Below are 17,312 nucleotides of genomic sequence, written 5' to 3'. Positions count from 1 at the left end.
GGGGGGGGGGGGGGGGGGGGGCGGACGCGTGCGCACGTGCAGAACAACAATTCTTTCATCAGACTATGTAACTTCTCAAGTAGTTCAAATGTCTTCCACACCTTGTTATTAGCACAGCAGTTCATGAGAATGGTTTCACATTTTTAAAAGATTGTGGTTTTTATGATCTGTGAGTCACAAACGGTAATTTTTTCGGAGCAATCATTGAGGCGCCTAGCATTACTGTAAGATGAAATTTAATTTGTCTCTCTCCATGACAATGTTCACCTTTAAAGGTAAATGTTCCAATTGGAAGGATGCTGAAAGAGAGGGCAAAGGTTTCGTTTGGAAGGATGCTGAAAGAGAGAGGCCAGTTTTATCTATGTTGAAGATGTTCTTCAGTTTATGCCACTTTATAAGTTTTTGTAATCTATCGCTCTGTCAGTCACTGACAGTTCTTATGCTTACAATGTTTCCTTTGCGACATACAGTTTTGTATGCCACTTCTTCAACCTATTAATCCATCTGTTAGATGTGAAGTCGTCCTCAATTCCATTTTTAGAGTAACTGGCATAGTGCATCTGTTTTTAATTTAGACCACTGTTACTCGCACTTTTGACAATTCTGCTCCGCAAACACACAAGTACCTCTAAACTCTGCTCTAATGCAAACATTTTCTGCGACTATCTTCAGTTCTTTTGAGAATTGTTACTTTCTGTTCCATCAAAAGATTTTTCTTATCTCTTTTCGTAATGTTTTCCACCTTAAAACTGCAACAGTGAACACTAAAATTCTACCTGAAAGGTACAGTAAATAAAACAACACTTCTATCAAATATATAATGCTAACAACAATGCTACATGGTAGACACAATTTACTCTTGGAAAGATGGTTGACAGTAGTAATTGTGTTGAATAAAACTGACACTCCTCAGTCTGTAGCAATGACTCTGTCGGTGCTAATTTAATCAAATTTATCTACCAGACAACAATCTGTTCAGTGCATACCTGAACTATAAACAAAGCTATATTACTAGTTACAAATACTGGGAAGGTGATGTCGTCTGGGCATGGTCATAATCACAGGGTAAAGTTTCCACTGAAACAAAATGGCTACAACAACATCCGTAAATTACCTTTTGTATAGCACGCAGTACTGAAAGCTAAGGTTGGCAGTGATAAGAAACAGGTGAATGTTAAGTCTCAAGTCCCACCTTCTTCCAATTTCTACCAAAACAGTTACTACAATCAGCCACCAAGCCAAATTGAGCTTTGCACCAGCACCATGAACTGCTCCAATTTTTACTGGTTCATGTCTATTGCGCACAGTACCCAGGGCACAAGAAAGTTAACTGCATAACCTTTGTAAATACCACCTGTAGACCAACACCATGCCAGCATTATTTTATGTCAATTACATCTATTTTTTCTCCATAAACACGGAGCATACATCGTGGGAAAATTACACATACGTTAACAGAGAAACAGGTGCAAATTAACTTTGTGATCATAGGAATTTTAATGTGAATGTTAAAAAATGTTGCAAATAGCAGGAAAATGTTAACTCTGAGAACATAAAATTGAGGTTATCCTGTAATTGTGATATAAATCAGGTCAGTGATAAGAATCTACTTTGTAATTTTTTATTCTACTTGAACAGCAGCAACAATATAAATGATGCTGTAACAATATAATAGCATGCATTTATTAATCATGAGCCACAGAAAAGGCTACTCATTGTCAGTTAAGGAATTAAAATATATCTCTACCTGCATATCACTGCCACGGCCAGTGGTACCCAGGTCATCAACACCTGCTACTTCTGATGCAAATCGAATGCATCTTGTACAGTGAATACATCTTGTCATTATGGTCTTAATTAAAGGACCAACATCCTTGTCTTCAACTGCCCTGCAGAAATCAAACACAGACACTAAGTTATGTGCTACAGAATATTTATTTAAAATGTACAATAATTCAAAACTAGAGTTTCAAACAAATACCTGCAAGGTATTCACATTGGTTAGTAAACTAATTTTTCCAGTACAAATCAGCAACATAAGCAGTTCTTTTGGGGTTCACTGTATTTAAATTTCTGTCTCATTGCTTTGGACAATTTGCTAAAACTTCTTAGAGATGCAAATGTTTATTGTATGTACAGTAGCCACACTGATCATTTTTAGATGCATCAACCACATTACATTTATTCAATAATTCAGCTCTTTTCTTCCACAATAATTTCCACGAGTTGTTTAATCAGCCAACGGCTGAGGTACAGATGTTGCCCTGCAACGTTCACTACGTATGCTACTTAACTGTAACATCGTAGACTGTTACACATATGCAAACTGTACCACTGGAAACACACTAAAAATGAGACACTCCTGCACGTATCCACAACGGTCAGCAGTTGCCTCCGTAGGTTTCTGTTTTTTTTTTTTTCACCCTGTGTATGTATCTGCAAGTGGTGGTTTGGTAGCAATTCAACATCAAAAAATACTACATGATGTCCAAGATGTAAATAGTTAAATAATGTAAAAATATTATAATGAAAAAAGTGGGACCAGACACTTACATACAGAGGCAAACTGCAACTAAGCATGTGACCCATACTATAGAGAAATTCATGGATTTTGATTATGACAAGGACACAGGTGTGTGTATATATATGTGTGTGTGTGTGTGTGTGTGTGTGTGTGTGTGTGTGTGTGTGTGTGTGTGGGCTTCGTCACGCGTCGCAAATGCTTGCACATTTCTTTTTTCAGTGCTTCATATGCTATAACACATTTGGTAAATCACAACTGCGAAAGTGTGGACATCAACAGAGGCAGCAGTAGTAAGAAGTAAGATGATACTGCCTAGCATGTTCACGAAACACATCTCTCTGTAAAGATAAAAATCTTTTAATTCTCAGTGTAGCTGCCTTTCTTCTAACATGTGGTTGATCCATGTAATTATTCGAATCTAAAGAAAGAATTAAATGCCGGTTTTCTCATGAATTTTACATTGTAGACTTACACTCACAATCACTCAAGCAAAGTGAACTGATAAGTTTTGTGCAGGCTGCCATAAATGTGTGTGCCTCTTGTAAACCTGGCAGTGCATGCAGTAATTAGCCAGTCCTGCAGTGGAGTCTATGTCACTGACATAAATACTGCAATGAGCAGATCTACCCAAAGTACTGACAGTACCATGGGAGAGAAGTTTTTGCATTCACTACAGATGGATGGATAGAAAAGTAAGTCCATGTGACATCAGATTATCGAGATTATTCATTACACTAATAAACTGAAATTGCAACGTCTGATAATTTTCACTACAAAATTTCCAAGAGATGAAACTCATACTGGTAAGAATATCTGTAGCACGAAAATAATCAATTATTGATAATATAATGTAAATGGACAGGTAAAAAATCTACTGCCACTGCCACTTAGTGAGTAGATGTTTCATCTATCCATTTACATGCTAAGAATATCTGTAACACAATAACTAGTAGAGTTGCACGGCAAATCATTGATACTGATTTACGAAAACTGTCCTGTCATCATACACAAGGTAAAATGGCTCCAGATGATTTCATCAGATCATCATGCTTCATGTGCTACCTATCCACTGTCCTTTATTTTACATCTCACTGTAATTAACAGGAGAAGGATGTCAAAGATCCAACAGTGTGTCATGTTTTGTATGACACTATTACAGGAACTGAATAGGTCTGAACTTCGTATCTGAAAGCAGTACATAAGGGCAAATATTTTCTTTGATCTTTATTCTTATAGTTACTTTCTTAACATATATGAATTTAGTGGGTTACAGACTTATTTAAAATTAAAATGCTCAATTTCATTTCTTAATTCAATTTTCTCCAATGAACCATTATCTGTTCACTTTTAAGTGACACACTACTTACAAAAACACAGCTTATTGCTGTTGTAAGTTGTGTCAATGTAACAAAACAAATTGCCTTACTTAATAAAGATTGCAGCCAATCATCAACCAAATTGTACATGCTCTTGTCTACTTCACCCTCAAGGTGAAGACCAATTTGACACTTCCTTGCTCGTAACCAAGTGTACTGATGCGAGTAAAAACACTAGTAGAGACACTGCACAAAGAGCCACAAACACTGCATAAGCCAGCACTGTGCACGACCATGCTGCAATGGTTCTTTGCTTTACCCTTGAGGAACAAGAAGTAGACACAGAATACCAGGTCAAGCGATTAGCATAGGTGAAGCAGCATGTGTTCTCTTTTCAAAAGGTAAACAGTTGTTGGTACTATGTCAGCTGGTTAATTGCTATGGTACAAAACAAGATTGTCTTTATTGGGGTAGCGACTTTCAAAATTCATGAGGTAATAACAGGAGACAAGTAGAGTATTACTGTAACTCTTCATGTTTTTGCAGTACAGTGACTAAGCCATTAAATAAAGGGTGTGCAGCCACACGTATGCCTTTTTTTTCCTCCCCTAGTGTTTCAGCCATCTTCAGCGTGAGCTGACAGACTGGAGTTATTGCACTTGTTCCATCCTTTTAAACCTGTAAACGATGCCACTGCACATGCAGCCACAGATACACCAGCACTAGAGACAACCAGTAGCAAAGAAGTGCACTTAAATTGTATCTGCGGCTACAAAGTTGATCCGCGCTGGGCTACCTATGTATCGTTGTTAGCTACACTTCAGCAACACCTTTGGGAGTTTATTATAGAAACTGCTGAATACCGTGCTTTGTCCACACTGACACCACTATCTCTATTGAATAAAATTCTTTGCCAAAAAAATTTCAACTTTTTCTTTCACTATAGAGTCCCAAAAATATTAAGTCAATGCTAAAATTTTCACATTTTCATACTCCTTAGTGAGACCAGTATCAATGCAGTGCTCTGCCATGGCAGACTTATTGGACCGTACGAGCCAACTGTACCTACAGTCTCCTGTGCACTTTTCATGGACTGGACAGGCCGTCTGTCCAATGTACAAAAGGTCACATTCCCAGAGCTTCTGGTGAACACCAAAATAGCTTTGCTGGGCACCAAGTCACCTCTGACAGAATTCAAAAGTGCTGCTGTCTTTGGTGGAGGGTGAAAAATCACTTTAATTTTGTGTTTGATGAGGTTTCAATCTATTTTTGATGACAAGCTTACCACATATGGCAGGAACACCACAGATTTAAATCCCTCTATGTCCCCTTTCTCATTCCTTATGTTGACCTTATGTTTTACCTGCAGCACCTTACGTACCTGTTGTGGAGAATACCATCTGCTTCAAAAACTTCCGTTAGGTGTAAAATCTCATCCTGCAGACTACTCTCATCAGCAATGCTAAGTGATCTACGAACCGAAGTTCTGTGCACACTCGTTGTCTAGGAGGGGTGGTGGCAGATATTTGCAAGTAAATATATGTCTGTAAGAGTTGACTTTTAATAAACTGCATGTTCCAAGATGCCCTCAAATCTTTGCGACAAACCGAAACATCCAAAAATGGAATGCATCCATCCTTTTCAATTTCCACTGTAAACCAAATTTGAACTTAGAAGGTCAAAAAATTCCAGCAGTTTATCTGCACCATGGGGCCCCATCACAAATGTGCCATCAACATACATCTGAAATACAGTGCATTTCGAACTAGCAGACTCCAGCACATTTTTCTCAAACCCCTCCACTAACAGACTGCCCACCATGGGTGACAAAGACTACACATGGCAACACCATCAGTCTGTTCATAAAATTCATTATTAAATAAAAAGCAAATCCAGCCTAGAATGTGTATGAACATAAGTGAAACCCCTTCCTCAAAACTTTTGCCAACAAGTAGTAAAGATTCTGAAATGGTAGCCTTGGTGAGTAAGGAAGCCACGTCAAAGTTGAACTGTTCAGTCTGAGTGATTAAAGATCATCAATGAAGTCCACAGAGTTGCATATGTGATGAGTACGTTTTCCTACAAAAGGACTTAATAACAAGTCTTAGTGTACGGCAAAATCTTAATTTAGAAAGCCAATGTTACTTACTACTGCTTGCAACTTTCTTATGGATATTTTTCTCTTTGTTTCGTTGGATGGGGATTAAGGAACTAAACTGTGGGGTCAGCAGTATCCTGGTCACAAGTTAGTTCACCTAAGGTTATGACGTCTGCCAGAAATGTGATCAGATGATGAAAGAAGATAGGAGTGGTAACATCGAGCTACTGAGGTAATACTGATGCCAGAGCAGAGAAATAATTTCTGGAGGAGTAAAAGTATACAGATGAAATGGTACTAGGTCAAAGCAGACTAGGGGAGCGTAATCTAAAAAAGTGAGGTGGAGGTCCACACAGAATGCCTCGAGGTGCTTTCCAAATGGTAACCCCACCAGAGAGCAGGTGTCACGAGGTCATTGCACCTCTGATAAACTGGATGATTAGAAAATTGTTGAATGGGGTGATTATATAAGTGAGCCAGTGTTAATATCATCAAAACTGAAGAGGGAAAATCTCTGCTTCAGCAAGGAGATTGTTATGAGACTAGTTGGGAACGTACCAGTTGCAAGTCTTATTCTACAATGATGGACTGGGTCCAACAATTGCCAACAAGCCATACACCTGGCAACCACAGTCCAATCGAGATGACAACAGGGCCCAGTAAATATGGAGGAGAGCAGCACAATCTGCACCCCAAGAGGTATGAGCAAGGAAGCAAAGAGCATTAAGCTCCCACATCCAGATAGTATTTATTTGACAAATCTGGGGTAGCCAAGTCAGCTTTTCGTCAAAGAGGATTCCCACAAATTGAGGGTGCCCAAGTAGAGTTCTGGGTCAGGATAGACTGTGGTACAATGACAGACATCCATGACTAACATTTTCCAAGAGAAAACTAGAAATCATGAAAAATGGTCCAAGAAGAAGCCCTTCAGATGGCACATTGGAGCCGGAGTTCAGCCAACACAACAGAGTGGGACCTGGGACCTAGACCAATGCAAAAGTCATCAACATACAGTCCAGGGATGAACAGTGGTCTAACTGAGGACACTAGCCCACTGATGGTGATGAGGAAGAGCTTACCACTAAAACAGAAACCTGCAGGACATCATCATCCTGGATCTTTGAGAAACTGAGCAGTGTCAAAAGCCTTAAGTATGTCAAAAAATGACAAACTATGTGTCGGCATTTTAAAAAAGCCAGTTGGATTACAGTTTCCATTCTAACTAGATGGTTGCTTACGGATCGTCCCTCCCCGAAAACACACTAATAGGTGGAAAAAGGACCTGAGATTTAAGAAACTATCACAATCAGCAGGTAACCATCCTATCAAGCAGTTTGCAAAGCATGATGGTGAGGCTAATTGGGTGGTAGCGGTCACTGGGCATAGGGTTTTTGCCTAGCTTAAGGATTGGGACAATGTTACTATCCCACCACTGCAAATAGAAGACATCTCTCAGGAACATGCCAGTCTCTCTTTTGACAAAATGCATCAGTTACTCTCTAAATATCATTGGAGATGTTCTCATGTTATTTCTGCTTACGTTGATTTCTACCGCTGTCAAAAGCGGCCACAAAAGCCATATACAGCTTGGGTGTAGTAACCATTGTTACCGATTTGTTACAGAGGTCCATCAGGATTCCTATGCCGATTTGCTGGTTTGTGATGCTATAATACTCTTGGCCCCCAATAAAGGAGTTCGTGAATGTGCTTTACAATGTGAAATTCCCTCTCACAGATGCTCTGAACATTGCTCAGTCTTTTGAAGTATCTAGGGCAGCAAGAGATCAGATAGAAGCTTGGTGTGAAGTAGGTGCTATTGCTTTTTCTCCTCCCTGGCCACTGTTGGTTAGTTCATGGGGGTAAAAACGACGACAGCCACGAAACTGCCATCTCCACACCACAACGGACAGCGCAGTACTAAGCGCAGCAGCAGCTGCCAACATCACAAAAGCGACCACATGCTACTCATCCCAAGTGTCCTTACCGTTTTTTTTGTTCAACATGAATGGCTCACATGCCGAAAGTGGTGGGTGGCATGCAACCTTTAGATAGTGATAGAGAGAGAAATGAAAATAGGAACATAATGCGCCTGTGTGCAACTCCCAACCTCCTTTACCATACATGGATGTGAACAGTGTTTCCCTCTACGCCAACTTTGAAAGTGGATCTGGGAGAAGCACTGACTTTCTTAAATTCTCAAATCTATGTGGATCTTGAATCACCGTCATGGTCTCGTCTCTCCTCAGTTGATGAGTTACAACAAATATCAATATTGGGACAGTTTTCCACTTCCGTGTGTACAAAGCACTTTTTCAGCCTTTGACCTTTCTCATAGTGGATTATGCTAACATCGAAAACTTACTTGGGTTACATGCCTTCAAAATTTATTGATTCTTAATTTCTGACATCTGGTAATGGATCAAGTCCCGTACCAACAACTGGATGCGCTCTGCTCAGAATATTCCTCCCTGTTTTCGGAAGGTTTAGGGTGGGCTAGTGATTTCAAGGCTCAAATCACAATGAAACCGATGGTGCACCTCCGTTTTTTTTCTGTGTCTGCCCAGTCCCAATGGCTTTACAGGAGCAAGTCAAATTGCAACTGTCTCCTCTAGCGAATGGTTACTTCACTGGTAATTGTAAAAAACCTAATGGCAATCTCCAGCTCTGTGGTGATTTTAAAGTGTCAGTAAATTTACAGTTTATTATTGATACCTAACCCTTACTCCCTCCGGATAACTCTTGGCTCAGCTTTCTGGGGGCCAATGTGTTTCCCAAAGAGACTTGTCAGAAGCCTACTTACAACTGCCTCTAGGTGATGATACCAAATGTGTCCTCATTATGAACACCCCTCCCCTTCCGGTCATATCAAGACCAGTGCCTTGCCATTTTTCAATGATTTTCAGAGCAACTCAAGGCCTTCGTGCCGCAGTGCATTAACTTCCTAGACGATACTACGAACTCAGGTTCTGCAACAGATGAATATTTGCACAACCTTCATGCTTTGTTCACGGTGCTGCAGGCCGCCAATTTGAAATGTAACTTGGACAAGCCACAACTTTTTGGTCGTCTATCATCTATCTCAGTTTTTAAGTCCTGCATGCCGACTCCAAGCCAGCTAGCATGCCGAGGCCAATGTCAAAGAGTTGCAAACCTTCATCAGAAAGACTGTGTGTTACCATAAATTTCTTCCTGGTGCAGTCACATTGGTGCAGTCACATTGGCCCGGCCACTTCATGTTCTCGTATGTGCAGATGTTACTTTTCACTAGTCATTCACCTGTGGCTGTGTTTGCACCCTATTATGGTCAAAATTACACTTTGCACCATGCTTGGTTACCTTCCATCTAGGCCAACACCCTGTTTTGCCTCCCAGTATGACACTCAGTCATTCTCACACACAAATATGTGGATGGTTCTGAATGCCCCATTGTGTACATTGCCAAAACTTTGAATCAAGTGCAATAGTGCTACTCTCAGCTAGAAAAAGAAGCCCTTGCTATTGTGTACACACTTCAAAAATTTCATAATTTCCTATACAGTTCTAAGATTCATTTGACTACTGATTATAAACCCCTGGTTTCTCTTTACAATCCTTCGGCATCTTTACCAGACAAAGCAACCCATCGCCTGCAATGTTGGGCTCTGTTTTTGTCATGCTGTAACTACAAAATTAATTTACAACCCACGGTACAACATACTGATGTGAATGCTCTTTGTCGATTGCCTATTTGCTCTGATCCAGTATCTGATAAGGATGACTATTGTGTTTCCATTTAGAAGTCCAAGCCCAAATCACAGTGGACGGTTTCCCATTAACTGCTCTCTGATTTTGGCAGCTGTTACAGCAGGTACTGTCTTATGTCAGGTTGTTCCATTTGCCCACCACTGCTGGCCAGACAAACCACCAGGCTGTGCATTGGATCTTTTGCATAGTTATTATGTTCTCCACCACCACCTCTTAGTTAGCTACTGAAGAGCCGGCACGTAGGGTTGTGATCCTATTCGCATTGCAGTGGGAGATCATGCACCTTCGCCACCTGGACCTTTTGGGTGTTTTGGCCAGATACTGACAATGAGATCATGCACACTGTGACAGCCTGTCCACAATGCACCACCCACCAAGCACCATCACAGGCCTCTCTCTTGCCGTGCCCCCCCCCCCCCCCCCCCCAATGAACCTGGGAGCATATACATGCCGATTTTCTGGGTCCATTCCATAACTCCTTTAGGCTTGTAGTAGCTGATCCTTTCTCAAAATTTCCTTCTGTGGTTCGTTGCCCATCCATGTCCATAGCAGCTATGCTCTCAAAGATTTTTTCCTTACAAGGATTGCCATATATGTTTGTGATGGGCAATGACCCACAGTTTGTGTCTCAAGATTTTGAAGATTTTTATACGAACAGTGGCATCCAGTATGTTACGGCTCCTTCATTTCACCTGCAGTCCTATGGAGAAGCTTTCAACCCACATGAGAAAAATAGATCATTCAATGTACTCCAGAGGATATCCTCGATAGGTTCTTGAGTTCATATAGGTTCACTCCAGCTGGCAACTGTAGCCCGGCAGAGCTGCTTCAGGGGCACCAGCCTCTTACACTGTGTCATGTGCTCCGACTGACACCTGGCCACTGCCAGCATTCAGCTCGCAGCAATTCCATTCAGGCTCCACTGTCTGGGCCTGCGGATTTGGCCAGAATCATAACTGCATACCAACAGTCATCCATCACCACCAAGGTTGCTGTCTCTCTGTCGTGGACAGCATCGTAAGTGCATGCAAACAGTCGACCATCACTGCCAAGGTCACTGTCCCTACGGGAGGCACCACCTTGGACACGGAAAGTACATAGCAATAGGAAATTTTTGATAAAAATCGAGAGTGGGCCTAAGAAATGCCACTCACTCATATAATGTGGCAAGGATATGATGTCGCCAGGTCGTGTTGTAAGGCTCTTCATAAATCAATAAAGACAGCAACAAGGTGTTGGCGTCTGGAAAAGGCTGTTCGGATGGCAGACTCAAGGGAAATTATATTATCAATGGTAGTGCGGCGCCGGCGGAAACCACCCTCGCATGGAGCCAGTAGGCCAACTGACTCCATGACCCAACACAACCGTCCACTTACCATATGTTCTAACAGCTTAGAAAGAATGTTGCTGAGGCTGATAGCTATCCACATCAAGCAGGTTTTCACCAGGTTTGAGCACTGCAATGATGGTGCTCTCCCGCCACAGAGATGGAAAGATGCCATCACACTACATCCAGTGGAAGATGATGAGGAGATGTCACTTGTAGTTGGACGAGAGACATTTTATCATCTGACTGTGGATCCGATCTGGCCCAGGAGTTGTGTCGGGGAAATGTGCAAGGACACTGAGAAGCTCCCACTCTGTAAATGGAGCATTATAGGGTTCACTGTGACGTTCGGTGAACGAGAGGGCTTTCCTTTCCATCTGCTGTTTGAGGGTATGAAGTACTGGGGGATAATTTTCTGACACGGAGGCTTGAGCATAGTGCTCAGTAAAGTGCTCGGCAATTGCGTTTGGGTCGGTAGATAGCACACCATTGATGTTAATGCCAGTAACACCTGTCGGGGTCTGGCACCCAAAGACTCGTCTGATCTTCATTCAGCCTTGGGAATATGATGTATGGCACGCAATGGTCGAGATGTACCTCTCCCAACATGCCTGTTTCAGTCTTTTTATATGCTGACGAACGCGGCCATGAAGCCATTTAAAGGCTATTAGGTGCTCTAGGGAAAGGTGATGCTTATGGCGCTGTAGAGCTCACCGACACTCTTTAATGGCCTCAGCGATTTTGCCATGGGCACCCTAAAGAACAAGGGATTGTGTTTTCTGCTGCAGAAACAATCATTTTAGTGACCTGCTCAACTACCACATTGATGGTACCATGTGGGGGAGATTCAATGGTGACAGCAGAGGTGAAAGCTTCCCAGTCTGCCTTGTTTAAAGCCCATCTTGGAGTATGTCGAGGAGAATGGTGCTGGGGGAGTGACAGGAAGACAGGAAAGTGGTCACTACCACACAAGTCATCATGGGCTCTCCAGTGGACAGATGGGAGAAGTCCTGGGCTGCAGAGGGATAAATCAATGGCCAAGTAAGTGCCATAAGCCACACTGAAATGTGTGGGGGCCCCAGTATTTAAGAGGCAAAGGTCGAGTTGAGACAGGAAAGTTTCGACATCTCTACCTTGGCCAGTAAGCACAGTGCCACCCCACAAGGGTTTATGGGCATTAAAGTCTCCCAAAAGTAGGAAAGGTTTAGGGAGTTGATGAATCACTGCAGCCAATGCGTTCAGGGGTACTGTACCATCTGGAGGAAGATATACGGCGCAGACAGTTATTTCCTGCGTCGTCCTTATCCTGACAGCTACAGCTTCAAGAGTGGTTTGAAAGGGCACAGGTTCACTTCATACTGAGTTCAGGACATAGACACAAACTCCACCTGACACACTATTATAACCGCTATGGTTCTTGTAATACCGCCTATAGCCGCGATGGGCAGGGGTCCGCATTGCTGAGAACCAGGTTTCCTGGAGGGCAATGCAGAAAGCAGGTGTAAAGCTTAACAGTTGCTGTAGCTCAGCCACATGGTGGAAAAAACCGCACCAATTCCACTGAAGGATGATGTTATCGTAACGCTGGGAAGGCATGAAGCATGCAAGGAGGCAGGTTACACCTCAGGGTCACCCGCTGCCACTGATTGAGTATTTGTATCCATTCCTATTGTGGATGAGGCATCAGTGAGATCAAGGTCCTCAGGGGACGCCGATATCTCCACCTCATCCGCAGGTGCAGAATTGTTAGGGCGGGCCTTTTTCTTGGCAGACTTCTTTGTTTGCTTGCCTTCTCACTTCTCTTTAGGGGCTTGCTGGGATGACTTCTCCGAAGTAGCTTCAGGCATTGAGAAAGACCATGAAGCTCTTCGTCCAGCAGCTTTTGGTTCCTTTAGCCACTGGCTAGTGGCTGCTATGGCATTGGTGGTGACCTTGGAAGAGAGAGGAGCTGGAGGAGGCTGTTGCTTCTCTGGCTGGGGGGAGCGGACCAATGTCCCCTGCGTTTGGGGGGAGGGGGCTTGCTCCTGAAGTAGGTACTTTGGGAGCAACGGAAGAAGATTTTCTCCCTACCACCAAGGGGGCAGATGTATTCCGGAGGGCCCTCTGCTCTTGGCACAAAGTATGGTACGACGGCTACTTGTGATGGCAATGGTAATGTAGCTACAGCATATGTGGACATCAACCGAATGGGGTGTAGTCGTTCAAATTTACGTTTAGCCTCTTGATAAGTAAACTGGTCCAGGGTCTTGTACTCCATGACCTTCCACTCCGTTTGGAGTACTGTGCAATCTGGCGAGCAGGAGGAGTGCTGCTCTCCGCAGTTGATACAAGTGGGAGGAGGCACACGGAGTATCTGGATGCAGTGGACATCTGCAGTCTTGACATGTGGCATTGAAAGTGCAGTGGGAAGACATGTACCCGAATTTCCAGCACTTAAGGCACCGCATACGAGGAGGGACGTATGGTTTAATGTCACAGCAGTAAACCAACACCTTGACCTTTTCGGCAATGAATCGCCCTCAAAGGCCAAGATGAAGGCACCCATACCAACCCTGTTGTCTCTGGGTCCCCTGTAAATGCGCCAGATGAAATGAAAACCCCGCCGTTCCAGATTGGCGTGGAGCTAGTAGTCAGACTGTAACAGGAGGTCGCATACCGAGGCGAATATGGCTCTCTTCTTTCTGTAGCCCTACGTTCCTCCCATGGTGCAGTGAGGGAGAGAAACAATTTAAGGTCGTATCTGTCATCATTGTACTCGATCTTACCCTTCTTAGAAACTGCTGGCACCGTACGGTCACCAGCAAGAGATGACTTAATCCGCTTCATTGTGGGTCATCTGCCTTGATGCCACCCATTCCAATCAGGTGCTCCGCACACGGGCGCCACCCAGCCTCAGCAAAGGCCACCTGGCATGATGGCCATTGCCGGGAGTCCTGATGCCCCAGGAAGACAGGCCTCTACTCCTTGGCATATGTAGGGAGTTTACAGCTCGGGCACCAGCAGTGCGAACCCTGTGTGGCCCGGGGACGAGCACCAAATGAGTACATGACGGCCCCACCACAACAGACTGGCTACCATGCTGGATATTGCGTGCAGAGAAATCAATTCTGTCATGGGAGCAATAGAGGACAGGAGAAAATGGAAGAAGATGGCATACCCCGGAAAGTGTCCTCACCCAAATAGTTGAATTGCAGCTGGAGATGTAAAACCATGACAAGAGGTTCAGGAGATCGAATCTAACGGCACTATGGAGAAGGTGTCCATCCCCATATAGCCTGCACCTCTGTAAAATTTGGATAGTGGCAGGTCAAATCATAAAATGGGACCTGAAATTATAGGGCCGAAAAGCGAGAGACTCTTTTTAGTCACCTCTTACAACAAGCATGGATACCTCGGGCCTATTCTAACCCACAGACCCGCAGAGAGGGGGGAGGGGGGGGGGGCACTTCTCCTCTGGCTTTGACACTGTCTTCACTCTGGGTTCACCGCCACCAGGTGGAGTAGTCAGTGTCAGGCTGCCTCCATCTCCACAGCCCCTGTCACTGCACAGCCATCTTCTCTGCTGCCTCCACTGCTGAGTGCCTGCCCGGATGTGCGTACGGATACACCACCACCACCACCACCACCACCACCACCACCACCGCCACCGCCGCCGCCGCCGCCGCCAGTGTTCCCTTATGGCCTCTCACCTCTCATGGCCTGCCCGCCCTTGCAGCATTTCAGACCGGATTTTCCTGTGACAGCACAATAACTGCTCCAGCAGTCGTCAACTACCGATGAAGACATGGACATCTCCGCAGTGGACACTTTTCCCCATGAGAGAAGGAGAGTTGTAACTTTATAGCATGGCAAGCACACAGAACCAAACAGTGAGTGATGCAAGTGCCTCCATGGCTAGCCTACAGAGTTCACCTCTCAACAAAGCCAGACAAGCAACAAGCACTGCGCCATGTGCACAATAACCCAATATAAGGCCGGCGTGCCGGGCCCTCAGCCTCTTTTACGTTTATTAATTATTGTTTGCTCACCTACAAAACTGTATATTGATGTGTTCTATAGTTTTGAGACTTTCTACTGCTCAGTGTTGTTGTGGATCTCTTCATGTGGAAGTAGAATAAAATTAGGAATGTTACATCTGATACTGTATCCGTACAACATTACAACAGTAGGAAAACCATATATGGGTGTCACATAACATCTGTGTACTGGCTATAGGTTGAATGATCAATCATTTATCAAAAAATGGCCCTTGTTCTCCTTCCCTCTACATTGCAAATCTCCTTCCTCAAAATAATGTCTTACCAGTTTTAAACATGCCATTCCCAATCATAAGGAATAAATCAGAAGGAGACAACAGTATATCGACCTCTACGTTTCATAATACAGATTCAATGGAGTTGTTGGGCTGCCAGCAAAGAGAACAACTTAAATTAACAATATGTTAACACACACAGTTGGCGCAGAACAATAAATAATTTGCTTACAAGTCACAGAACTGGAAATCGGTGAAGAGCAGCACTCAACTCAAATGTTAGTTTGATCACAACAGTAGTTTCATAGGCCTCTGCCTTCCTCTGGTCTATGAGAACAGTCACCCCCTCAACGTTAAGGGATACTTACATTTTGATGTTGAATATGAACTGTGGTACAACCTCAAAGTTTTAAAGACACCACTGCCAATCGTAAAACTCGTATTAAATGTGTAGAAAAATTTCCAAGAGCACCAGAAGCCTAAATCCCAAACTTTTGGAATTATAACTTGATATACAGGGTGTCCCATTTATCTTGACCACCCTAAATAACTGTTTGTCCAAATGCAAATTACGAAAGTTCTTTAGCCGTCAGGGGGATATCAATCAGCATGATTGCGTTCATTGTAGCTTTTTTTTTTTTTTTTTTTTTTTTTTACAAAGATATGAACAGCGGTATGACTTTTTAAAAATGCACCCTATATTTTTTATTCGGTAATTCATTTCCTCTCCTAAAGACCTATTCAAAAATGTATCACAGTGTACCATTCACTGAAACACAATGTTATTAATTACATAACACAACATTGATGTTGACGCACCCAGCGTTTAGTGCAGGTAGTCGGGTAATGAAACAATCCCACATGCTGATGTTGACAGAGGACAAATGTAAACATAAGTAGAATGTACACCCATCATTCTGACAACCATCGTCAGCTGAACAGTTGTCTGAGCAGAAAGTACACCAACGAAGAGAAAGTAGAAATGCTACTCATCTATGGGGAATGTAAGTTAGCAGAACAGTAATTCCAATACTGTTTACTTCTGTACAGGTACATTTAGTACAGTAGTTTAGTCCTTTTAAATACTGCTGTGTATAGTAGGTGTACAGTAAAGGCTGTCCTTCCTACAAACTGCATTGACATTACCTTTCGTTTATTATTGTTGTTGAAGGTACGCGAAATGCTACGCAGGCAGCAAAACTGTACAGAGAGCGACATCCTGACAAGAACCCACCTTTCCGACAGACATTTTCTCGTCTTCTTGTGACGTTTCAGGAAACGGGAGGGTTCAATCCACGACAACGCAATTGTCGTAGCACTCGCACAGATGAAGCTATCTAAGTTACTGTTCTTGCTACCGTTGCTATGAATGCACATGTGAGCACACGACAGCTTGAAAACGAGACTGGTATTCCTAAAACCAGTATAAATCGTATTCTTACATGCCACTGGTTCCATCCTTACCATGTACACCTACATCAAGAATTGCATGGGAATGATTTCCAGAGTCATGTACAGTTCTGTCAGTGGGCACAGCCAACCCGAACTATTTCTCCAACGTTCTATTTACCGACACATGTTCCTTCCCAAACAAAGGAAAGGTAAATACAAGGAATATGCATTATTGGTCCAGCGACAACCCACGATGGCTTAGACAGGTGGAACATCAGCATCAATGGAGAGTTAACGTCTAGTATGGGATGCTTGGTACTACAATTATCGGCCCTTATTTCATCAATGGTAATCTAAACAGCAGAGCATATGCCAACTTCCTCAGACGAATTCTTCCTCCTCTTCAGGATGAAGTGCCACTAAGAACCAGAATGCTTACGTGGTATCAACACAATGGATGTTCAGCACATAATGCCTTGCGTGCAAGTCATGTTCTGTACTGAAGGTATCCTGCCAGATGGATTGGTCAAGGAGGAACAGTTACTTGGACTGCTAGGTCTCCTGATTTAAATCCTCTGGACTTTCTTCTTTGGGTGTGCATTAAAGATGCTGTCTATCACGGTGGTGGTGGTGGTTAGTGTTTAACGTCCCGTCGACAA

General features: G+C 43.2%; 1 protein-coding gene across 1 annotated transcript in view; it reads right to left on the bottom strand.

Moving 5' to 3' along the window:
- The window catches only part of LOC124776822 (NADH-ubiquinone oxidoreductase 75 kDa subunit, mitochondrial), a 92,862-nt gene that overhangs the window by 56,972 nt on the left and 18,578 nt on the right, over positions 1 to 17,312 (bottom strand). Inside the window, exon 5 of the mRNA XM_047251978.1 lies at positions 1,748 to 1,889. Within this exon, the coding sequence (XP_047107934.1) occupies positions 1,748 to 1,889 (142 nt within the window). The remainder of the gene's footprint in view (positions 1 to 1,747; positions 1,890 to 17,312) is intronic.

This window comes from Schistocerca piceifrons, chromosome 2 (genome assembly GCF_021461385.2).
Source record: "Schistocerca piceifrons isolate TAMUIC-IGC-003096 chromosome 2, iqSchPice1.1, whole genome shotgun sequence".
In the NCBI taxonomy this organism is placed as follows: domain Eukaryota; kingdom Metazoa; phylum Arthropoda; class Insecta; order Orthoptera; family Acrididae; genus Schistocerca; species Schistocerca piceifrons.
The sequence above is the reverse complement of the archived record's forward strand: the minus strand, read 5'-3'. Positions and strand labels throughout refer to the sequence as shown.